Source organism: Pipra filicauda, unplaced genomic scaffold, assembly GCF_003945595.2.
Source record: "Pipra filicauda isolate LSUMZ 115617 unplaced genomic scaffold, ASM394559v2 scaffold205_size1947385_pilon, whole genome shotgun sequence".
NCBI classification, from domain to species: domain Eukaryota; kingdom Metazoa; phylum Chordata; class Aves; order Passeriformes; family Pipridae; genus Pipra; species Pipra filicauda.
Genome location: NW_024104316.1, coordinates 292,852 through 315,634, shown reverse-complemented (window position 1 = coordinate 315,634; position 22,783 = coordinate 292,852). Strand labels below are relative to the sequence as shown.

The 22,783-nt window shown below is 55.4% G+C and overlaps 4 protein-coding genes across 9 annotated transcripts in view; 1 reads left to right on the top strand and 3 right to left on the bottom strand.

The window, feature by feature from the left end:
- CFDP1 (craniofacial development protein 1) overlaps positions 1–1,102 on the bottom strand; it is a 59,210-nt gene extending 58,108 nt beyond the window's left edge. The window contains exons 1-2 of the mRNA XM_027716131.2: positions 799–1,102; positions 616–724 (exon numbers count right to left, since the gene is read on the bottom strand). Of these exons, the coding sequence (XP_027571932.2) occupies positions 616–724; positions 799–1,102 (413 nt within the window). The remainder of the gene's footprint in view (positions 1–615; positions 725–798) is intronic.
- Positions 1,103–1,259: 157 nt separating this feature from the next.
- On the top strand, positions 1,260–4,699 carry TMEM170A (transmembrane protein 170A). Its single transcript, XM_027716041.2, has 3 exons — positions 1,260–1,377; positions 1,479–1,649; positions 1,886–4,699. Exons 1-3 carry the CDS (start codon positions 1,260–1,262, stop codon positions 2,014–2,016), a joined length of 420 nt encoding a protein of 139 aa, XP_027571842.1. The 3' UTR covers positions 2,017–4,699.
- A 384-nt stretch (positions 4,700–5,083) lies between these two features.
- Positions 5,084–18,198, bottom strand: SLC12A3 (solute carrier family 12 member 3). Of its 3 annotated transcripts, none has more exons than XM_027716033.2 (26): positions 13,218–18,198; positions 12,809–12,964; positions 12,504–12,579; positions 12,220–12,315; positions 11,927–12,066; positions 11,618–11,728; positions 11,318–11,429; positions 10,951–11,081; positions 10,614–10,698; positions 10,116–10,270; positions 9,690–9,797; positions 9,398–9,521; positions 9,206–9,307; positions 8,960–9,115; positions 8,784–8,883; positions 8,257–8,368; positions 7,583–7,723; positions 7,299–7,405; positions 7,070–7,152; positions 6,867–6,935; positions 6,570–6,671; positions 6,260–6,371; positions 5,890–5,976; positions 5,673–5,808; positions 5,494–5,561; positions 5,084–5,246 (listed from the first exon to the last, which is right to left on the bottom strand). In XM_027716033.2, the coding sequence occupies exons 1-26, from the start codon at positions 13,506–13,508 to the stop codon at positions 5,105–5,107; spliced, it is 3,102 nt and encodes a 1,033-aa protein (XP_027571834.1). In that variant the 5' UTR covers positions 13,509–18,198; the 3' UTR covers positions 5,084–5,104. The 3 variants fall into 3 exon arrangements, with proteins under 3 accessions (XP_027571834.1, XP_027571835.1, XP_039236759.1); XM_027716034.2 differs by having other exon boundaries at positions 5,084–5,228; XM_039380825.1 differs by lacking the exons at positions 5,084–5,246; positions 5,494–5,561; positions 5,673–5,808; positions 5,890–5,976; positions 6,260–6,371 and having other exon boundaries at positions 6,575–6,671; positions 6,863–6,935.
- A 1,248-nt stretch (positions 18,199–19,446) lies between these two features.
- NUP93 (nucleoporin 93) overlaps positions 19,447–22,783 on the bottom strand; it is a 75,455-nt gene continuing 72,118 nt past the window's right edge. For all 4 annotated transcript variants that reach the window (XM_039380826.1, XM_027716038.2, XM_039380827.1 and 1 more), the window contains one exon: positions 19,447–19,687. In XM_039380826.1, coding sequence (XP_039236760.1) covers positions 19,577–19,687 — 111 coding nt within the window. In that variant the 3' untranslated portion in view covers positions 19,447–19,576. The remainder of the gene's footprint in view (positions 19,688–22,783) is intronic.

Below are 22,783 nucleotides of genomic sequence, written 5' to 3'. Positions count from 1 at the left end.
AAGATATTCAATGTGGGAAGTCCCCTCTAACCTGGGGGGGTGAAGGTATCTAATTAAAAGATGTTGCTGCTTAGAAAACACAGTGAGACTGATGCAGGCAGTGCCCCTGAAGTGAACTGGCACATGTGTGGGTGTGTCTGTGGGTACACGATGTGGGGAGGCCGTGGCACAGGTTGCCCAGAGAAGCTGTGGCTGTCTCCGGATCCCTGGAAGTGTCCAAGGCCAGGTTGGACGGGGTTTGGAGCAATCTGGGATAGGGGAAGGTGTCCCTGCCCGTGGCAGGGAGTGGAACGAGATGGGCTTTAACGTCCCTTCCAACCCAAACCATTCCAGGGTTCTGTGGTTCTGGGATACTGGAGGAACCAGGAGGGAAGAGGACTTGGGCTGGACTGAAACCAACCTCAAATAACCTCAAAAAACACGGGGTTTTCTCCCATTGACGGGTGCTTTGCACTTAAAAAGGCTTACGAAAGGGGAAGCAGCTATTGCCGGGGAGGGTTTTCAGGCACGGTCTGTCAGGCCTGAGGCTGCTCCTGACGCCGAACCGGAGCGAGGAGCAGCGTTCCCCGTTCCCCCGCCCCTCAGCGGCTCCGGGCCGGGTCCCCGCGGCCGTACCTGCCGGGGGGGTGGCGGGGGCTCCTCCTGCCACGGGGCGGCCGCGGGCTGTCCGCCGGCTCCTCCTCCCGCACCAGCTCGCTCTCGTCGTCCTCGCTGTACTCCGCACCTGCAAGCGCAGCCACTAAGCACCGGCACCGCCGGCACCGCCGGGGCCGCCGGCCCCCGCCCGCCACCGCTCACCTGAGGGCACGTAGTCGTCGTCCTCGGCCGAGGAGTACTGCTCCTGGTCCTGCTCCGACTCCGACCCCGACATGGTGCGGCCCCGGCCCCGCCGCCTCAGGCACCTCCCGCCGCCACCGCCTCGCGCGCGCTCACTGCCGCCCAGAGCGCCGCCACCACCCGCGGGCGCCCCCTGGCGGGCGGGAAGAACGATTGCGCCTCCCAGGAGGCGCCGCCGTGCGCGGGGAGCAGCGACGAGAGTCCGCCAGCGGGCCAGAGCGTCCTGCCAATCCCAGCATTCCCTGCGGCCCACAGCCGTTCCCATGGCAGCGCGGAGGAGGGCGGGGCCCGACCGCGCGGAGGCGAGCGGCGGTTGGTGGAAAGCCCTGCCCGTCACCTTGCGGCGCTTCCCATTGGCTGCGGCGGGCGGAAGGGGGCGGGCGGAAGGGGCGGTGGCGGATGGCGGCGGGGCGGGCGCGGGGATGGAGGGTGGCGATGCGGGCGGCGGGGGCCTCCTGCAGCAGATCCTCAGCCTCCGCCTCGTGCCCCGCGTGGGCAATGGCACCACCACCTACTCCAGCCCGCTCTCCACCTTCCCAGGTACCTCCCCGCGTCGGGGCCTGCTCGGGGTGGGGCCCTCCCGCCGGCGCCACCGGCAGCCCGCGGGCCCCGGGCCGCCCTCACAGCCCTTCTCCCCACAGAGATGTGGTACGGCGTCTTCCTGTGGGCCGTCGTCTCCTCCCTCGCCTTCCACGTCCCGGCCGCTCTACTCGCGCTGTTCACGCTGCGGCACCACAAGTACGGCCGGTTCATGTCCGTGAGCGTCCTGCTGATGGGCATCGTGGGACCCATCACCGCCGGCACCCTCACAAGTACGGCAGGCGTCCGGCGCGATCGGGGGGCTCTGTGGCGATCAGGGATCGCCTCCGCGGGCGCGCGGGACCGCGGCGTTCCCCGGCGTGGAGATGAACGCTCTGGCTCTGGTCCCCCCTTACCCCACGTTTGACCCTGTTCCCTGCCCCGGTTCCATATCCCGAGGCTTCCCGTCCATCCCTGTGGCGCAGCAGCGTGTACCACATTCACATCTTGGCTTTTCACCTCCTCGCAGGCGCTGCCTTTGCTGGAGTTTACAGAGCTGCGGGGAAAAAGATGATCCCCTTCGAGGCCCTCATTTTCGGTGTGGGGCAGACCTTCTGCGTGGTGGTGGTGTCGTTCCTGCGCATTCTGGCCACGCTGTAGCTCCCCCTGGGGAGGCTGGAGGACACAAACCGGAGTGGGGGTGAAGGACCTGGCACCTGCTCTGCCTCTGGAACAAATCCCAGGGAGCACAACTCGGGGCTTGTGCTTCCTCCACTGATTTAAGGAATTGTGAGGGCCTGCTCCTGCCTCTAGCGTGGATTGGAATTAAGCTGAAAATTGTGAATTTTGTTACTTTTTGGTAACATTAAGTGCCAAGTGAAACTTATTTCTCTGGAGGGTAGGAAGATGGCTTCTGGAGGGGAAGGCCCACATACCTTTTAGCAGTGATGAATTGTAGCCACGGGACATAACTGAGATGTGACACTGGCTGTGCTGGAGTGGGAGCAGGACCACAGAGTGACACGGTGTGCTCAAAGCTCACTTAGTGCTTTGACCTGCTGTTGCTTTGTTCTCAGTGAACCTGAAGCTCTTTTAATGTGAATTTTCTTTAGATTAAAAAATTAATTTGTTTTCTTCCCAGCCCAAACTCCTTCATACCAGGTCGTAGTCTTAGTGGATTTTGAGAGCAGCAAAAAGGAAAGCTCATTTTAGATGGATGAGGGTGCAGATTTGTGTCTGAGAGCTGTGGCTGTGAGGGCTGTGCAGGGGAAATGACCAAACACAGCCCCAAACCAACCCTTAGCGGGCAGAGCGGTCTCCTCATGGACTGTTTTAGTTTGCTTTGGCTTTAAGTGACTTTTTACTTAACTGGTGGCTCTGCTCTTGTACCCAGTTGTGCCACGTGGCTGGGGCAGCTCAGGTGCTTCCCAAGGGCTTGGTTCTCCGGGGAAGCTGGGGTTGAACCCCAGGGATGTGGGGTGGTGTGGGCAGCCCCAGGGGTTTGCTGTGGTCCTTGTTTGTTTGTTCCCAGCTGCAGAGGGAAGACACCATCTGCATCCAGCCTTGTGGGACACATTTCCTTTTTGTGTCTTTGCTGAACTCCTTTGGTCTCCAAACCAGCTCCCTCCCTAAGGCCACTGACCCTCCATGAGCCCGTGTCCTCTGTGCAAAACAACTGGACGTGGCACTTGGTGCCATGGTCGAGTTGACAAGGGGGTGATTGCTCAGAGGTTGGACTCGATGATCCTAGAGGGCTTCTCCAAACTAAATGACTCTGTGATCCCTCAACAAGGCACTGTGTTTATCATGGGAAAGGATTTCTCTCTGCATCAACTTCTCCTGAGTGGTCTGTTGCTGGCAAGAGGTGTTTTGCAGGAGCTACTTACTGAGGTTAAATTTTAGCCCAATTCAGGGTATAAAGCTGTGCATTTTAGGAAAGAGTTTAATGTGAATCCTTCTCCTTAGGTGGGTGAGGTCCAAGTGGTGTTACTTGCACTGAACCCTGGATCTGGGGAGTGCCCCGTGTGCCCTGTTGTTTGTAGAGAGCCAGGACAGCCCTGGGGGGAGGTTGGGCCTCTCCTGCCCTCTTTGGGGACAGAAGCAATGAAAAAGCAGGAACAGTGATCTCTCTACTGTCTTTCCCCCTTACAACTTCTTAGCACATGTCTGGAGTGCCTGGTTTAATTCACAGGAATTACCCTGAGTCTTCCTGGATGGATTGAAAGTCTCATGGGAGTTGGATTGGGTGGGTCTGGCCTTACCTTTCAGATGATGCCAGAAACCCGTGTCCAGGCACCCGCTGTGCTCCCCTTTCCCCCGCCCCAGTGCCTGGCATCCCTCAGTAGCCACTAAGCTGATTGCAACTGGGAAAGCACTTTATCCATGCCCTGTGTTCCAGCACAAGGATGGTTCCTCTGCAGGAATGGGGCTGAGGAATGCAGGACACAAATGGGGCTGCTACAGAGCTCAGAACAAACGAAACATTGCTCAGTAAAATCACTCAGTGCTGGGCAAACTGAAAAACTCCCGTTCTCTACCCATTCAGGTCTCCCAAACTCTTGCTTTGAGGTGGTTCTGGTTTACTTGGAGAACTGGCAGCTTGACTGCTGTTTGGATGTGGAGCGGTTGGAGCTGGTGGTGCCTCTCTGTGCCCAGACACTGAGAAATTTTTAGGGAATTCTCACATAAAAGGCGAACAATCAGTTTCTGATTTGTCTTGACAGGTATTAGTGTTGAGGGCAAGTTCTTTGTGTCATCTTGGTGCTCACAGAGCATCCTCCACTCCCCCAGCTGCCTTCCCAACCTCCCTCTCCAGTAAAACCAGATCCAAACAGGAAGGAGGAATAGCCTTGAGTCGAAGCCCCAGGTCAGTCACTGAAGGCAGTTTCCTCCCCTCTCACTGGTTTGGCCTTCCTTTTCCATTCCTTTATCCCAGGGGAGGTGTGTGGAGGAATCCCTTCCATTTTCAGCAGGTAGTGGTAGACTTTGCTCAGTCAGACTTGCCAAAAGCTGCAAAGAGCCTGCAAAAATGTCAACGCCGAGGTGTCCCAGGCGGGGCAGCTGGGAGGCCCTGCCAGGGAGCCCAGCCAGTGCATTGGTCAAGGAAACACCTTCCAGGGAAGCTGCCTGTCCTGGAGGAGCCCTTGGCTCATGTGGGAGCTCACGGCCCTGCTCTCTGTGTGCAGCTTCCCCCTTGCTCTCACCCGGCTTCCTGTCTTGCTCGCGACCGTGGCTGTCATGAACAAATCTTTATATGATCGAAAATTCTGTAAATTTTATTTTTCTACTGACACTTCTAATCCTGGTGGTGATTATCAGTAAATTCTGTAACTATTGAAGTGAACGATGTCATGTGTTTCTCCTGCAATGTGACAAAGGGGCCTGGGTTGTGTCTTTGGAAATGGGCCTCGCTCCTACCTCGCTCGGAGCAGGTTTCTCTTGTCAGGGGCCATCTGCACCAGGAAATGTCTCAATTCTGGTGGTTAATGATGTCTCCATTAGGAGCTGGACCTGGGCCTGCAGCCAGGCACCACAGCCTGAGGTGACATCTCGCTCCTGCTCAGCTGTTGGGGTAGGCTCAGCTGTCATCCCTGTCCCCAAAGGGACCTGCAGGGTCCCTGCAGCCCCTGAGCTTGGTGCTGACCTGCTCCCGGCCCCTGGGGCTGTCCCCCATGAGATGAGATGAGTGCTCAGAGATCAGAACTGGCCTGAAAAACTCACAGCTGAGTCGGGGGGGATCCAGGAGGTTTTATTGGCAGTAAAAGGTCAGCACGTTCTCTTGGTTTCCTCGGGTGAGGATGACGGGGGGTCTCAGGTCCTGCGAGAGGGTCTCGAGCCAGGCCATGTAGAGGGCGCTGGGGCAGCGGCCCTTCCTGCCGATGGGCGGGGTGCTGCGGCACAGGGGGGCTGCTGAGGCACGGCCACAGCCCTCGCCCCCTCCACTGCAGGCTACTTCCCTAGAAGGGGGCAGCACCGCGTCCTCCCCCCCGATAGGACCCGGGCCAGACCCCTTGGTGCCTTCCAAGGGCTTTTCCCTGTGTTGTGGCACCATCCCACCACAGCATTAGGGTGTCTGTCCGGGATTTCCCCCCCAGGAAGGGGGGAAGGAACGGGCATGAGGGTGTTGCTGGCACCTACATGGCTATGAGTGCTGCATCCCGTGAGTAATCCAGCAAAATCTCGTTCAGCCTCACTTGTCGGAGCGACTGCCGAGCGAAGAGAGTTGACAAACCCAAAATTAAGGTTTCCAAAAAGACCAAATTTTGTCTAAAAAGCAGGAGACCCTTTGCAGGACCCCCCCCCAGGACTGGTGCTACCTTGGCTCTGTTTTTATCAACCTCCTCATCAGAAATCTTCCAGGGACAGCCCTGCCTCATCTCATTCACTGTGGCCTCGTCCTTGAAGCCGTCGTTGAGCCTGAAGGGAGCGATCAGGTCCTCGAACCTCTTGATGCTGCAAGACAAGCAGATGGTGACTGGGAAGAGGGGCTGGGCAGGACTGGGGAGGCAGGGGGAAGGGGAATGGGGCCGTTACTGCTCTGGCCGGGGTTTCTGGTTGATGTCAGGGAGGATGTGGACTTCGTGGAAGCCAAGGCGGAACTTGCTCAGCAGAGAGACAATCCTGCCAGAGGGAAAAGGACACATTTTCCCAAAATTAGCAGGGAATGGCAGCTCTGGCAGGGACTTGCTGTGGCAGAAAGCCCTGCCATCGGCCTTGGTTTGCACTTGAGGTTTTCCCACTCAGCAGCCACACTGATTTTCAAAGGAATGAGGAAAAGCAGCCCAGTCAGAGCTCACAGATCCCGTGGGACGCAGAGCGGGAGGGAGGCAGCTCCTGCCACCACCCTGGGGACAGTGGCAGCGGTCAAGGGGCTAAGAGGGGCTGTGGGGCCATCAGCACTTACGCCTTCCTCTCCTCATCCATCCTGTTGATCTGCCCACCGACGAACACCCGGATTTTGCACTTCCCCCACCGCTTCTTGCGCCCCAGGAGGTACGGGATGAGCAGCGTGAGACCTGTCCCAAAACATCCCATGGGAGACGTGGCAGTAACCCCCAGGCTCAAGAGTGCCTTCTTGATGCCGAATGCCAGGGATGCCCCGGCACCACTGGGCAAGGAGAGAGCCCTCCTGGGCACCACGATGGAGGTGCTGGGCTCACGTTATCTGGACAGATGGGCAGCAAAGAGCCACAGCAGCCCAAGGGGAAGGATACCTCCGTCGTCGAAGAGCCAGTAAATGTCGATGGTCTTCTTGCCCTGCTCACTCTGGAAGATGGTGCTCGCCTGCTGCTCACCGGCCAAGGCGGTGCAGTCCACTGCCGGGGCAAGGGGGTCCCCATGTCAGTAAGGGGCACCACCGGCTGCAGATTAAAGGCACCACTTCCTCCTGGTCCCAGCCCTGCTCCCCATCACTGCTTGAAACCCACGCCCCTCCCTGCTAACCTGGCTCCCTGAAAAAAATCCTCAGAGCTGGGAATGCTCCAGATGGCCCAGAGCCAGGACAAACCTACTTGTGCTTGGGGCTGCTCTGCTGGCAGTGCCGTTCTCGGGGTGCTCCGCTGCCTCGAACGTGGGGTTAACTGAGGAGGGAGGGGAAGAGCACAGGCAGCACCTCACTGTCCCAGTCCCCTTTGATCCCCCCCAGGACTGTGAGATGGTGTGGGGACATGGTGCTGGCTGGCACAACTCCGCTGAGCACCCCAAAATCACTTACCATGTGCCTGCAGCACTCGGGAAACATTCAGCCCTTCCTTCATCCTCATTAAGCACACGCCGTACTTGAAATCAAAGGCGTCACTGGAAGGAGGGAGGAGGAGGCAGTTAACAGGGGCAGCAGTGCCAGCCCGGCCAGACCCTGCACATGTGGCTGCAGCGTCCCCGACAGCAGCCACGGGGCCACCACCAGGTGCTGGTGTCCCCGGGAGGAGCCGGCGTGGCCGTACTGCAGGATGCCCACGTAGTCCTCCAGGCTCTGCGGAGACGCCGTCCGCCAGTCCCTCTTGTAGCCCAGCACTAGGATGTTGGGTCTCATCTTTCCGAGGCCGGCAGCCTATGGATAGGTGTCCCCATGAGACCCTTCTTCAGGGACAGATGGACACGAGTGGTGTCAGTCCACGGGGTGGTGACACAAAGGGGTTGACTGGAGGTTGGGAAGGGGGGTCAGAGCCCCCCGAGCTGTGATGAAAGAGGAGGCACCCTGGTGATCAACAGCCAAAGATGGCTCTACCTGGAGGAGCATTTGGACTCCGCTTCTCAGATCCTCAGCCACCACATCCGTGTAGAAAGCCTTGATCTTCCTCTTCATAAGCCACTTGGCGTGGCCATCTGCTGTCAGCCGGGACTCCGGCATCTTCTGCTTCCGTGGGCCCTGCAGGAAGCAGGGGCAGGGGCTCAGGCAGCCCCTCACAGCTTGTGGTCTTGCCACCAAGGACCTCTAGCTCCTCTCTCCCCAAATCATTGGTAAGAGGTGGATGTAACCACTGCACATGTGGGAGGTTGCAATCATGGCAAAAAAAGCAGTGAATCCAGTGAGTGGACAGCCAGTGCACACGGTGCCAGCAGTCCCACGGGAATGGATGAGCTGGCTCTTACTGCACCCAATTGCTCTGGAGGTTCCGGGCTGCAGGACCCCCCATCCTCTGAGCAGCTGCCTCATCCTACCGAATCTTTGGTGATTAATTGGCAAAGGGAAGCCTTTAGCCCAGTGCTTCACCAATATTGCTTAACAACTCAGAGAGGCTTCCAGTCAACACACTCCATCATACAGCAGCACATAAGTGGGCACAGTTCAATCCCCACCCCGTGGGCCCACCAGGACACATCTGGATTTCCCAGCCCACCGTCTGTGGGTGGCCAGAGCCCCCAGGACAAGGAACCAGCTGGTTTCTGCAGGTGACTCACAATCAGCACGTTGCCACAGAGCATCAGGCTGAGGTTCTTGGTGAAGGTCCCCACAAAGTCCACCAGGGCTGGGCGGAAGTTGGGCGGGCCGGTCAGCACCAGGCACTGCGGTCTGTGGACAGGAGGGAAAGGGAGTGAGGGATGGTGCTTTGGAGGCAGCTCTCTGGAATGATCTGCAGCTCTCCTCCCATGCCAGGCCAGTGGCAACTACAGGGAGCATCTTTAGGATGAGAAAAAAATCATATGGCTGAGGATCCAGTCTCACTCTTTGGTCTCATCTGATATAAAAAGACCAGTGTGTCTGCATCTGCCTGGTACAGGGAGGGCAGGGTTTGCTCAGCTTTCCACCTCTGCTGACACGGCACAGACATGGGATTTTGGAGACAGACACATTTTGCTATAGCTCCTGGTTACTGAGGGTGGTGGTGAGGATGTGGCCACGGGCACAAAGCCATCCTGGGTTTACTGGGTGTGGTGGCTGGCTCTGCATCCCCCTCCCTCCCTGCCCAGCACTGAGCTGCCCTTGCCTGTAGTTCTTGATGTGCTCGTCCACTTCGCTCAGCCCCACCGAGTAGTTGAGGGCCATGTTGTAGGAGCTGGCTTGCATGGAGGAGCCCCAGTTGACATCTGCACGGGGAAGATGGATTAGCAACGGGCCCGGACACCTCCTGGGGCGTCGCTGTGCGGGGGCACTGCCACACACCTGGCTTTTTGTAGAGGACGTATCCCAGGAGGAAGACGACGATGCCAAAGGCGATGAGGGCCGCCCACCAGGTCAGCAGGAACATGATCACCACCGAGACGGCGGCCCCGAAGAGCGCGGCCCACTTGCTGTAATACCGAAAGGAGGGTCGCCAGCCTGCACGCAAACACACAGAGCGGCCGCTGCCGCCACGGCACCGCACCGAGCCACCGGCCACGGGGCACGGCCTGGCCTGGCACTGCCCACCTGGGGAGTTGGTGATGGAGGCGTGGAAGCAGCTGAAGTTGATGAGGGCGTAGGAGCAGAGGAAGAAGTTGGAGATGATGGGGGCGATGGCGTTGAGCTCAGCTGTGGGAGCAGGAGGAGCTGTCAGTGGCAGGGACAGAGCCACTGGCTGGTGCCAGGTTCCAGCAGGGTGCCAGGGTGGCAAGTACCCACCGATGAGGATGAAGCCAATGGCAATGACATAGGTGAGCATGTAGCCACGGAGGGGCTCACTGTTCCTCCCGTAGCCCTTCCCAAAGAAACCAATGAGTGGGTAGAGCTGGTCCTTGCAGAGACACTGCGGGGAGAGACACACAGGGGACGGTGAGCTTCTCTGGAACATGGGATGGCAGCATCCCCTTCACCCTGGGGCTGCTCACAGCTGCAGAGCTCTGCACCCAGGAGCATTACCCACTGCCAGGCTTGGGGACAGGAGCTGGGGGATGTGGACACACCGCCCTCTCACCTGGAAGACTTTGGGGGCTGAGACAAGGCAGGCCAGTGCCGAGGAGAGGGTAGCACCAAAGATCCCTGCTGTGATGAGGGGCCCAAATCCAGACACCATGCTCATGCTCTGCGTGAAAATCAGGGGGTCAGGAACCCTGGCACCCCTGCTAACCAACCTCCCCCCCAGCCCTGAGGGATTTCCAGCCCCCAGGCTGGCACCCTGCCACCCTCAGTGCTTTTCCATCCACATTATCCAGGCGGCAAAGTCCAGCCATGTCCACAATCCCGAAGAAGACGCTCCCTGGTGCATCCCTGTTACACGGGTGCTTTAACAGCACGCGTGCCCCCCCGATGCCAGGCACACGGCTGCCCTGGGAGATCCATCCATTGCAGCACAAACCCAGCCAGGAGCAGGAGCTGGGCTGGTGGTGGTGCTGAGCAGCACCTGGTAGTAGTTGCTGAGCCCGTATCGGCAGCTCTGGCGCTGGGCACAGGCGGTGAAGTTCCAGCCGTAGCCGCAGGCCAGGCCCTCACAGCCCAGAGACCCCACGGCCACGCTGTCGTTCAGGCTGCCCGAGGCGTCTCGGACCACGCAGGCACCTGGGGGGACACACAGTGCTAGAGCAGGGCTGGCATCTCTCCATGGTTTCACACAGCCCAGCCTCACATCCCATTTCCTGGGACAACCCCCGAGTCCCTGCCACGGGGCTGCCCCACTGCACGATGGCTGTGAGCAATGCCATGAGCTCTGTCACCCACCCAGGGTGACTTTGCCCCACGTGGAGGCACAACAATGTCTGGCACCCATGGCACCCACCCCAGGGTATCAGTGCCAGTGCCTGCAGCTTGCTCCTGGCTCCCACCCAGCTGCATCCTCCCAGGTCACCCATTTTGGGGGAGGGCGAGCCCATACACCCAGCTCACCTGAGGACATACTGCTTACCAATCGTAGCAGAAAGCACCAGGTAGGACACAGTGGTCCAGAAAATGGCCATCAAGGTGCCCTTGGGGATGGCCACGGCAGGATCCTGCCCAAGGGAATCACAGAGATATGTAAGGCAGCTTTCCAGCAGCACCACTGATGTGGCATTTTATTTGTGGCTGCTACACAAGAGAAATTGTAATTCACTGCATCACAAAGCCACAGAGCAACTCCTGGCTGAGCTTCCCCTAAAGTTTACAGATGAAATAAAACAGAGTCTAATGGTTGGATCAAAATGAAAGCCCTGGGGAAAACAGGGCTTGAGCCCTGAGAAATGCCAGCCCTGGTCACAACCCACCTTCAGGTCACCTGAAATGTTGGCCCCAGCCAGGATACCGGTTGCTGATGGGAAGAAAATGGAAAACAAGCCAAAGAAGGAGCCATCAGGCCCACGCCAGTTGGGCACGAAGTTCTGGGCAAAGATATCAGCTGGGGAGGAAGCAGAGAAGAAGCATTTTGGGTCTCCCAGTTGCTTTAATCCTGGCTGAAGCACCTCAGCACTGGATGGAGGCACAGCACTGACGGCAGGGAACCCATGGGAGGGGACACAGCTCAGCAAGGAGCACCTTCCCAGAGCAAACATCTCCCCCAGCAACAGCAAACAGCTGGGCTCCAGTGATGCCCTTGGACCCGCCGAGCACAACCCCAGCCCGCGGCGGACCCACCTCGGTAGCTGAAGAAACCCTTTGATTGCTTCTCGGCGGTGGCCGGGATCACTGTCCCCACCAGGTAGTTTATGAAAGAAACCAAGATGACCAGGAAGAACAGTATCTGTGCCTGCCAGACCAGAAAGAGCCAGCTGAGGAGTTGGGGGACAGGGCACAGAGGGAGTGAAGGATGCATTAGGAGGAACCCTCACCCGTTTTGGGGAGCTACAGGCATCCTCCACTCCTCGGATGCCTGGTGGGCAGCAGGGACAGCTCTTATCAGCCCAAGGGAATAACGTGAGCAGAAGTGAGGGTTACCTTGGCCTCCCACTCCATGCCAGCCAGGGAGATGCCCAGCAGCACCGTCACAGTGATGACCCCAATGATGCGGATGTCGTTGGTGGGGTCCACAATGAGGGAGTTGTACTCCTGGGGAGGGGGAACCATTCACAACGTGGAAATAACCCTCCCCTTTACTGAACCACTGGGATTTCCATGAGTTTTAGCAGCTGCTGTTTGATTATCAGTGGTCCAATACTAACACAAATGTTAATTAGTGCAGCTTGTGCAAGGAGAAGGTGAGGATGGAGCAAAGGAGGAATGTGGGACCCCGAGGCAGTTCCTTACCTGCAGCAGGTCCCGGACAGTTTCAGCAAAGCCCACAGTGTGCATGGCCACGGCCACCGCGTTTGCAAAGGCAAAGATCAGCCCGATGGAGCCGCCCAGCTCCGGCCCAAGGCTCCGTGAGATGAGGAAGTAGGTGCCTCCTGAGGCAGTGGGAGCACCCCGTGGCATTACTGCCTCCCCCACAGGTTTTTGGGGACCCCCCTGCACCTCGCAGCCCGTGCCAGGAGTTCACATCCATGGGGCAGCCCCAGGGTGAAGGAGACCCCCAGGGTGGCTAGGAGGGAACACACTACCTGACTTCACTTTGCCATTGGTGGATATGGCAGAGATGGACAAGCCAGTTATTGTGGTCACTGTCACGGACATCAGGATGATGAGCCACGTCAGGGCTGTGGGGAGAGGGCACTGCTTCAATCCTGCATCCCCCCAGTCCCACAGACCACTCTGCCTTCCCTACGAGACCCACAAGGACCCTACACATCACCCCACGCTCGATGCCACACCATTCCCCCCCCAGGTGTTTGGGTGGTGGTGAGCCCAGTGCCCCCCCCAGCTCCCAAGGAACTACAGCACCCACCGATTCCTGCCTGGGCAGTGATCCAGGGCAAGCGCAAGTAGAGGATGACTCCCCAGATATTCAGCATGCAGCGAATCTGGGGGGACAGAGAAGAGTGCTGGCCATCAGGGCACGGGCACCTGGGCATGGCCAGGCCACGCCAGCTCTGCTGTGCCTGAGAGAAAACCACCCTGCTGAGGAGGGCAGGGAATTGCTCACAGTGCAGGCACTTGCAAAAAATACAGATACTGGGAAAAATGCAACAAGGGGCAAATGCTTGGGGGTGTGGGGGCAGGAGGATGCTCCGTGTGGGATGAGTCACTCACCATGACGCCCTTCACCCATCCAAAGCGGACGGGTTCCTGCTCGGAGGCTCTGTCTGGCTCCCCTTCTGCCTCCTCCAGCCCAGGCTCCGGCCCAGCCTCGGGCAGGCCATTGCTCCACTGTGGGTCACACACGGGGTGGAGGCGGCCCGGGTCAGGCTGTGGGGTGAGGGGAAGGCAGGTGAGGGTTGGCAGCAGCCAGGCATCCCTGGAGGGAACACTCTGGCTGTGTACATAGCTGGAAACAGCTGGGTTCCCCCTCCAGCTTCTCCCAGGGCCTTTCCAGGGCACAGCATCAGTCACGGCCCCAAGAGGCAGGAGACAGAGTGACACACCACAGACACATCGCAGGGCCCGGCGGCACGGCCAGGGGATGCCGGAGATGCCACAGGCACAGCCGAGCCCCCGTTACCTTGAGGATGGAGTGCAGGTCGGCCAGCGTGGGCCTGCCCTTCCTGGGGTCGCCCACCCCCTTGCTGTTGGCGTAGTGCTCGTAGGCGGGCACCACGTCCACCGTGTTGTAGCCGAAGGTCCTGGTGCAGAGGGTGCTGCCGCAGAGGGAGGGCTGGGCGCTGTCACAGCCGGGCCCCTCGGCGGGGGCGAAGGGACCCCGGGCCCCCTCCTCCATGGCCAGGAGGGTGCTGATGGTGAAGCGGCCGCTGCAGCGGGCCGGGGGCAGGTCTGGGGTGGGCAGCTCGGCCATGGCCCCTGCCCAGGTGGCTGCCAGGTGGGGGACGGGGCGTGGAGAGGGGCTCGCCCGCTTTATACCCCGCAAAACCGGAGCGAGGCGACCGGCACACACCCACCACTGATGCTAATGGAGGAAAGGAGTCGGCTCGAACCACCCCGAGCTGGTCAGGAGGAAAAAAAATAGCTGGAAGGGACACCAAAACCACCGTAATGGGCATCAGTGCCTCCCAGCACTCGATGGGGGCAGCGATAACAGATTTGAGATTAAGTCCCAAGGACAGATCGGCAGAGAAACAGGCGTTGAGTTTGCCTCTGGCCCCGACCCGGGAACATTCAGTTCCCACAGGGATTTATTATGGAAAAAGGGAGCAAGACTCCCACGCACCCTCGCCCTTCCCTGGGATACTGCCCCAGCCCCGTCAGATCCCGTAAATCATCCTGGCTGGGCTCCAAGCTGCTGCCTGTGGCACTGAGCTGGGCCGGATGCGGGACGGGAACGGCCCCTTTATCTCCTAGTGAAACCAGGGAAAGGGGGGAGTGTGACATCAAGGGATGTGAGATCTGCCCCTGCTGGGACTCAGCTGCCAGGGGGCTGGAGAGGCCAGGGGACACCGACAGTGGCAGACAGTCTGTCTGTGCTTGCCCAGGGCTGGGAGCTGGCAGCTCTGCCGTGCTGGGCAGCACAGACACCCACGGACCCAGAGCCCCCTTCCCCTCCCGATCCAGGGAGGGGACACTACTGAGCTACCACCCAAGGTTCAGAACTCTCCCAGTCCCATCCCTGATTTAATAAGCCACTTAAACACTCGCCCACATCACACAAAACATGAACTGGGGCCCTGAGGCCGCTCAGCGTTCACCCCACAGCCCCAGCAGGCGAGGACAGGGGGAGGGATGGGCACCTCTTACACCTCTGCAGCCCCTGTCACATGTGCCTCAAAAGCAGTTACAGATAAGATCAGCAGAGACAGCAAACAAGGCCAGCAATAAAATTCGAGGGCAGCCCATTTGAATTTCAGCTTGGTGTGGCTTTGCAAGTTAATGGAAAATTGGGCCTGCCCCCCCTTCTGCCTCTGGCTGTGTTTGCATTCACACACAGATTTTAACCTGCTTTTTGAGGACTTGCTCCAGCCCCCTTGCATTGTTTGTGCTGAGCAGATGCCAGCCACAATCACCAAGGGCCAGGGTGCACCCACTTACCCGGCAAGCTGAGGACAGGCAGCCTGGCCTGCATCCCGTGCTCGGCCCTCACGCTGCTCCAGCACCCAGTGCAGAGCTGTGCCAGTGCCCTGTGGGCAGCCAGCCTGGCCAGCAGGGACAAGGGCGAGCTGGATGAGGAAAAGTCACTCCAGCACCTTGTGCAACACCTCCCACAAAGTGGACACCAGCTCCCCCTCACAACAGACGTGGCAGCAGACTCACACCTGCGAGAAGTGGCTTTATTTTAGAACCTCGTTAGTTCATCAAGAACACTAATTTGCCCAAACCAGCACAGATCAGAGTCTCTGAAGTGGGTCAGGGATGCTCCAGAAGAGACAGGAGGGTTCCAGGACGCTGGGTGCAGAGTGAAGAGAGTGGTATGATGCAACCCTGGTGTAGTGAAATAGCCGGATTGTAGGATGCGCTTGTCGTCGGCCTGATTCACAACACCAGCTGCAGCAACAATACCAGGGCCCAACACCAGGGCTGTGCAGTGCTGGGAGCTGTGGGCAGGGGAGCAGAGCTCTGTGGCACATCCCTCCAGCCCCTCCACACACAGGGAAGAGGCTCCAAGTTGTTTCAGCAGGGCTTTCCCTCACTTCCAGCCGATCCCCCAGTTCGTTCTTGCTATTAAATGCATCAAAGGAACCCAAGCCCAGTTAAGCAGAGAATGGTGCAATGCTTTACACACAGCTTCTCTTAAAGATTGCCCAAGTGTTATATTCCAGCAGGCTTTGATGAAGTTTTAATTTCCTGTTTCCATCCCCATGGCAGAGGGAACCTACCAGACACAGGTAGGAACCTACCAGGACACACAGGCGGTGCCGGGGTCAGTGCTGCAAACCCACCTGCAGAGCAGGACCCAGTTCCTCAGCACTGCAGCAAAGGAAGCCTGGGAAGAGAAAACAGATGGTTATTCAGCCAACTGCCAGCAGCCTTTCCCAATGGGAGCAAAGGGTGCAACTCCCATCTCTTCCAGACACCACTCCCATCCTTCCAACTTCAGACCCAGAGAGAAAGCACAAAGATGCTGACACAGGGACATGAACAGTGGCAGTATTTGAGTGCTGTCCCACGCCAGGGACACACAGCTGCAATTAGCAATATCCCCTTCCTTCCTCCAGGCTGGAAGGAAAACAGCTTCCTTCCTTGAGGGGCTGGGGTCACTTTTTCTGAACACAATTCCTTCAGCTCCTGAAAGCAACCATGTCCAAGCACTGTCTTAGACAAACGCAGCAGTGATAGCAGTGGAGAACAGAGAAGTCACCTCATTTAGCAGGTCTGCTCCAGCCAGAGGGTCTGAAAAACATAACAAAACATCATGTTGAGATGCAGAATCTGCATTCAGTGGGGAAATCCAAGGCAAGGCAGAGAAGCAGGAATGTAACCCACAGGCTGTAAGCAGTACCCTGCTTACATAAAACACTTAAAAGAATTCTCAGCCTCACAGAAACGGCTGAGAAGACAGGACCCATGGACACCAGCTCCCTGACAGTGTTCAGGAGGCCCTCGAGGCACGTCTCAGCAGTGTCACACGGGTTGTCTTGCCTTAGCTCAGTCTAGTTATTACCAGGTTAACCCTGGGTAGAGCTTTAACAAATTTTTTCCCTACTGACAGGTAAGTAGGGCAGAAGTTTACAGCACATCCCCTGTAAATCCAGACTACATCACTCAGCCCTTGCTCCTGGAAGGAGGTGCAGCCTGTAGAGCTGCAGGAGCTGCTGTGCTGATACCACAGCACACGTGGATGTTTCAGAACCAAAGAGCCACGAAATCCGTGGAACACAGACCTGGAGGCTCTGCTGCACCCCCACCAGCACAGGGTCTCACAGCTCTCACAGCAAACACCTTCTTGCTTTTTCTTCCCATCTCCTCCAGCAACACAAGCTTGAGCTGCATTTGACTCAAACCAGTGAGTCACCCTTCAGATGCAGCTCATCGACCTGGAAGACCTTTCATGCCGAGGATTAGTCCTGGAGTAGGAAAAAGCAGATGGAATCAGCCTAAATTTGATCTGCAGCATTCATCTGTACTTCTTGTATAAAGAGCAGAATTGGGCTCAGATGAACATCCCCAGCTCTGCTGCACACTGTGCACTATTCTGTTGTAAGGGGAGTGCTTAGTGACACCACCTTTGAACAGGCTGTACCAGACTCAAGGTATGAGTTTAGTGACACCCCAGAAAACCCTTCCAGCAGATAAGCTATTTAGAAAACCAAGGCTAAGATTGTACATTAGCAAAATCAAAGCGTGATGGTACAAAACCTGAGGGAGCAGAACCCAGTTTTTCTGCCCAGCAGAATAAGCAGGAGGTGGAGGGAAAACAAAGACATCTGGAAAACCACGAGGGTGCCTTATTCAGCAAAGCACCAGTATGTGCATCAGCATCTACCTCAGAGCAGCAAAGCCCTTAGAGTCGTGCAGAGGAGGGCTGGGTTTGCCAGAGCCAGGCCTAGGCACAGAGCTGGAACCTGCCCCACTGGGAATGTGGGAAGATGGATGGGCTGCAATGTTCATCACCTGCACAGACCTAGGAAGAAATCAAAGGGCAATCAACAAGCAATAAATTAATTCCAAACATCTGTGGCCTCGTCTGTAATATCCACAACCCTGACTGAAACAGGGCCAGTCTTACCTTTCCAGGGTTAGTCTCAGGACTTAGATTCCCTGGGGTTTATTTCCTCTGTCTGTCCATCACAGAAGGATCACCTTGGGTTTGGAAAGCATGAAATAATTCAGAACCTGATTAGCTTAAAAGGGACCAGAGGCTAGAGTCATGATCACTGGGCACAGAGGGAGCAAACTGGGCACAGACACCAGCTTTCCCTTTCACCAGCACCCGTGAGGGCTGAGAAGCACCAGAAGCTGCTACAGCTGCCCTTGAAGGGGGGACAGAGAAAGGGCAACGTGCTGCTTACAGGAGGTCCCCAGGTTCAACACTGGACATCAGAACACGCCAGTGAGGCAGCACAACCACTCTGCTCAGCAGGGGATGGGCAAGAGACAGGACAACAAGGTCCTGCAAATGGTAATGTTAAGAGCTGAGCCCCAAAGGACCTCTGTCCCCACAGGAACAGCAGAGCAGGGACAGGGAATTCCAGTAGGGAAGGTGGCCTTCACCCTTCCCGACTCCAGCAGATGCTGTCCCTCTCCTGCTCAGGTCAGTGGTTGCCTGAGGACAGGAACAGACTTGCCAGACTCTCTGTACATGAGCTGGTTTGGTGCTGGGAGTGACCCAGGGACAGGGGCTGAACACCAGCCAGGAAAACACAGGAGCAGAGTCCTCCTGCAGGACCGTGTGTGTGGCAGCCCTGGCCCCACCAGGAATGCCCACAAGCATCAGGGATGGTGCCTGTTCTCTCAGGGACTGGATCAATTGTCAATTGAGACATGCCAAGAAGCATTCCCACACAAATATCCCAGAAATGTTAACAGCTAATACAGCTTTCCACACTCACCTGTTGACAGGGTGTTAGGCAGTTCCACCTCCCAGCCCCAAATGACTCCTTGGAGTTGGTAACTCACCAACTCCCCTGGACTCACAGGGGTTGTCCAGGTCTCTCTCAGCCTCAGGTTGGAACAATCCTGGCCATGCTGCAGGAGCACTCTGTGTCAGACACAATCCCTACCTCTATCTGCTGGGGGTCCCAGCAGCTGGGTTGCTAATGCTGAGAGACGTGGGCTGCTTCCTGTCCAAAAGGTGGACAAAATTTATGCTACAACACTTCTGGTGGAAAAAGTAATTAGGAAATTGTCATCAAGTCAGTCAACTTAGACATTGCAAAATGAGGATGAATTCTCTCCCGTGACAGCTGTTAACACACAAAGGCTGAAAGCAGCCCCTACATTTTGCTGCCTGTTCTGCATCCCAAACTGCACATGTTCTATATCCCCTAACACAGGAGGGTGAGACAGCAGCAGGGGAGCAGCACATGCACAGGGAGCAGCAAGAGTAACCACCAACATTCCTCACATTTCATTCCAAAGACAGGCAGCTATATTAAAAAAGAAAAGCTTCTACTATAACATGCTCCCTGGGCTTTCACACTTATTTAATTGTACCTTAAAACATTTAAAGGTAACCATTGTTAAAGCTCCATGCTTCAGTGGGACTCGGGTTTCCCACTAAACCAACAGTAATGTCCCCCCCACACTTGGACCTCTCTTCTCCAGGTGAACTCTCCAGGGGACCACTTGGAATGCACCTGACTGAAAACTCATGTGCTGCTCACAGAAACCTCTCCTACCAAAATATACCTGTTTGCAACCCAGGTGCTCCTGCCAAGCTTCAGCAGAGCTCCAGGATGTGCAGAGCTGAGACATCTGGGACACGGACCCGGGAGTTCACCCTTGCTGAGGACGAAGGAGCCCCTGCAGAGCTCCCCTGCACTGCAGCAACACATGCAGCACACAGGACAGGGTGATGGACTGATGGCAGCTCACGGGGTGGGTGGTGCACCAGCAACACATTTTCAACACTTAACATGCATTCAAAACCCAAAAACCCCCTAAAGGTTCCCAGCTGTATGTTCATTAAGCATTAAATCAAAGTTTTCTTCTCCACTTCCTCTTCTCTTATAAAACTGCTCGTTCATTCACCCCACTGCTGCAGAGCTATGACTTCTCCCTCTGCACAGCCCATTAACTAATTAAGAATAAATTTCTAAACGCAAAACCAATTGAAAATAAAATTAACAAAACAAAACCGTAAAACCACAAGAATCGGTGAAAATGAAAATGTCAAAAACAAATATCAAAACCAAAGAAATTTATTTCCATCAACAAAAATACAGAATACAAAATGACACTGGTCCCCAGGGGCCCTCTGAACGTACTAAGGACAGGCACAGGCTGCTGCAGCCCCGAGCCAGAGCTGCTCTGCTAATTCATAAGGATCTCCATCTGCACCAGTCTGGCGTTTGTGTCTCCTGAGGTCCTGTAGGGGATCATCCCAGCAAACATGATCAGGGCACGGGCCTGGGACTGAAGTTGCTAAAAGACAGAAAAACAAAGTGCAGTTGCTTTAGCATCAGAAAACCCACAGGAGTTAAACATTTGCCTCTTGAAACAAGCAAACGTAATCTCAGAGCTGCTCTCTGGACAACGAGCCTCTGCATTTGGAAGGAAATTCAATTATTTCCTTTTCCGACCATTAAAAGCATGTTGAGTTGCCCTTTTGCTTAAAAAATAATCCCATTTATTTGAAATTACCTAAGAAAAAACATTTTCAGCAATGTGGGGTGTTGTTGCACTGCAGCAATCTTGTAATTTCTGCATGAAGTGGGCTTTCCCAGGGCAACAGGACTCTTTCCCACCTTGCAAAATATAAAGTTGATCCTGCTGAAATTAATGCAGCATTAATGCTGCTGATCCTGCAGCATTAATGCTGTCAAAGTAGAAGTACTAGAAATAAACAGGTAGTGCCACACACACTTGGGGATCTCCAGCATCACCTACAACATACCAGTTTCCTCAAAGCAGGGGTACCAAGCACACAGAGCCCTTCCCCTGAAGGAACCAAACCCCTTCTTGCACACCAGGAGGCTGCAAAACAGCTGAGGGAATTCTGGAATAATTTGTTTCATTTGTTAAAACCCTGAGTAAATTAAAAGGAAAATCATGGCAATGCCTGGTAGAAGTCAGGAGAAGACAGAAAGCCCAAATCTTTATGGAAAACTATTTAGACTGCTTTGATTACTAACAGGGTTTTCTTCTTAAATATTAAGCATCTCAAAATTACTGTACTAGAAGATCCACTGTTCAAACCTTCCTTTCCCCTACTGACTGCAGAGAAAGCTGAAGGTGCTCAGGTTGCTGTGGGCACATGGATGGTAATTTTGACAGCAGGAACTCACACCATCCCCAGTGCCCCTCTGGCCAATTCCACCCCTTTTTCAGAACCAGTCTGTTATTCACTGGCCACAGAGAAGCTTTGGAGGCTGACACTGGACAAGCTGTGAGGGTTTTCCCAAGACTGACCCAATTGCTAAAATGTCCTGGGACAGTTTCTCTCCCTGCACTGGCTACTTAACAAGGTGGCCTGGAAATGACCTCCAGTTCCAGTCACAGTCGTATTTCCCCCAGTCTGCTTCCAAATGTGGGGTTGTATCATTATGTCTGAGTTGCTGCTTTTCAGAGGAGGTCAAAAGAGGTGGGAGATGAAAAAAAAAAAAGCCTGTCAAGGTGTCTGACTCTTTGGAATTAAAGTATTAAGAAACAAAGACTCTCACCGTGACTAAGAAGGGCTGAGGAGCAGTGCAGGTTACTGTTCCCTTTACCTTTACAGTAGCAATGACAGCTGGCCTGTTTTTAAAAATCAAAACAATACTTTGGGAAGAATGAGCAGAGGTTTGCAGAGGTTAAGAGCGGCCTGGAGGTCTAGATGTTCTATTGGCTGTAATTACTTAACGAATGTTAGAGTTACTTGCAATTTTAAATAAGAGCACAGATAATAAAAAAATAGAATTCCATTCCATTCCTGACCTAATTTTGCCACCAAGATAATGCCCTGGGGCTGCTCCAGAGAGTTCAGCACCCTGGCTCAGGGTGGGGAGCTTATGCCATTGCTGTGATGCACTCACAGCATCTGGGTCAGGGTCATCACCACAGCCACAGCTCCCAGCACTGCAGGCTGGGCTCACTGCAATCTCTGCCTAAAATCTGACAAAATGGATCAGCCCAAGTGGGACAACACTTTGCTCCCTCGTTCCCAAAACTAATTAATGTATAAACTTAAAAAAAAAAAGATTATTTAAAACACAGCTTGGGTGATTTCATCCCAAAATCAACAAAATGCATAAATGCCAGCTCTGACTTCAAACGTGATCCTTTCACTTGAAGTCCATTCCACCTCTGAAGGGTGACAGGAGATGTTTAACAGAGAGCATTACTGAGTTCAGGGGGCTCCAGTACTCCTTCTACCCATTCTGCCCTTGCTGCCAGGTCTACACTGCTCCTGCCAAAGTCCCCACTCATTGTAGCAGGATGAGCAGAGCAGTGCTTGGCACCAGAGGGCAAATTCAAGAGCTGTGTGCTCCTACTCTGGGGAGCTCCATTCCCTAATATGTGGAATAAGCCTCAGAGTTACAAATGGCTACTATCTCGTGTTTTCTTCTGATGAACAGAAGATGGATCTAGAGAAAAGCCAGGAATTTCAAAGACCTATTCAGGGAAAGGTAATTTTTCCCTTGCGTTGTGTACTGGGCAATGTGAGATTGTCAAAGCTTCTGAAAGAGCCCAATTTCCCCTAAAATTTGCTTTCCCAGAGGAAATGGAAAGCTGCCCTTCCTCCAGGGAAGTTCAGAAGACAAATTCTTGTCAAGCACAGCATGCTGAAGCTCGTGTCTGTGATCTCTGTTCAGGTGAACGAGATTTTGCTGAAGAAACACCTCCCTCCTCATGTTTGGAATGCCCTCATTTCTTTCCACCACTAAAATCACCTGAACTGCTTCCCAGACATGGGAACTGAAGCAATCCAGATTCCCTGCTCCTGCAGTCCTGGAGGAAATTCTTCAGGGTAAAAGAAAAGGGGAACATGAGCTAAAGCTGTTCTTACCCTGCCTTCCACGTGCCCATGCCTGGTATTTTTCTGCACATGCAAATCTTTAGGCAGACAGGAGCTACAGGGTGAGAGGTTTTTTCTCCTGCTAATCCTACATTAGCAGATTATGCTCCCCTGTGACACTGCAGTCACACAGCTGTTCTCTTATCCCCTTCCTGACAGCAGAGGCAGCGGGCACTTGTCCCCTCTGATGGCTGAGCACAGCTTGTACTGCACACAGAGAGCTGGGACTCAGAACCCCCCTGTCCCACAGAGAGCTGGGACTCAGAACCCCCTGTCCCCACCATCACTCACACCCTGCTGCCAGGGGATCCCACCACAACCAGAAGGTTGATTAACAAAATCTGAAGCCTGAAAAAAAGAATACTTCCAAGGGTTTTTAGCAAGGTACATCATCAGCTGATCTCCACAGATGAGTGCAGAGCATGTTTGTGAAGCAGTGCTCACCCGCTGTTGATACAACACGATGTCAAAGTGGCTCCTTCCACACAAACCTCTGCCAGCAGAGCTGCTAAACCCATCCCCAG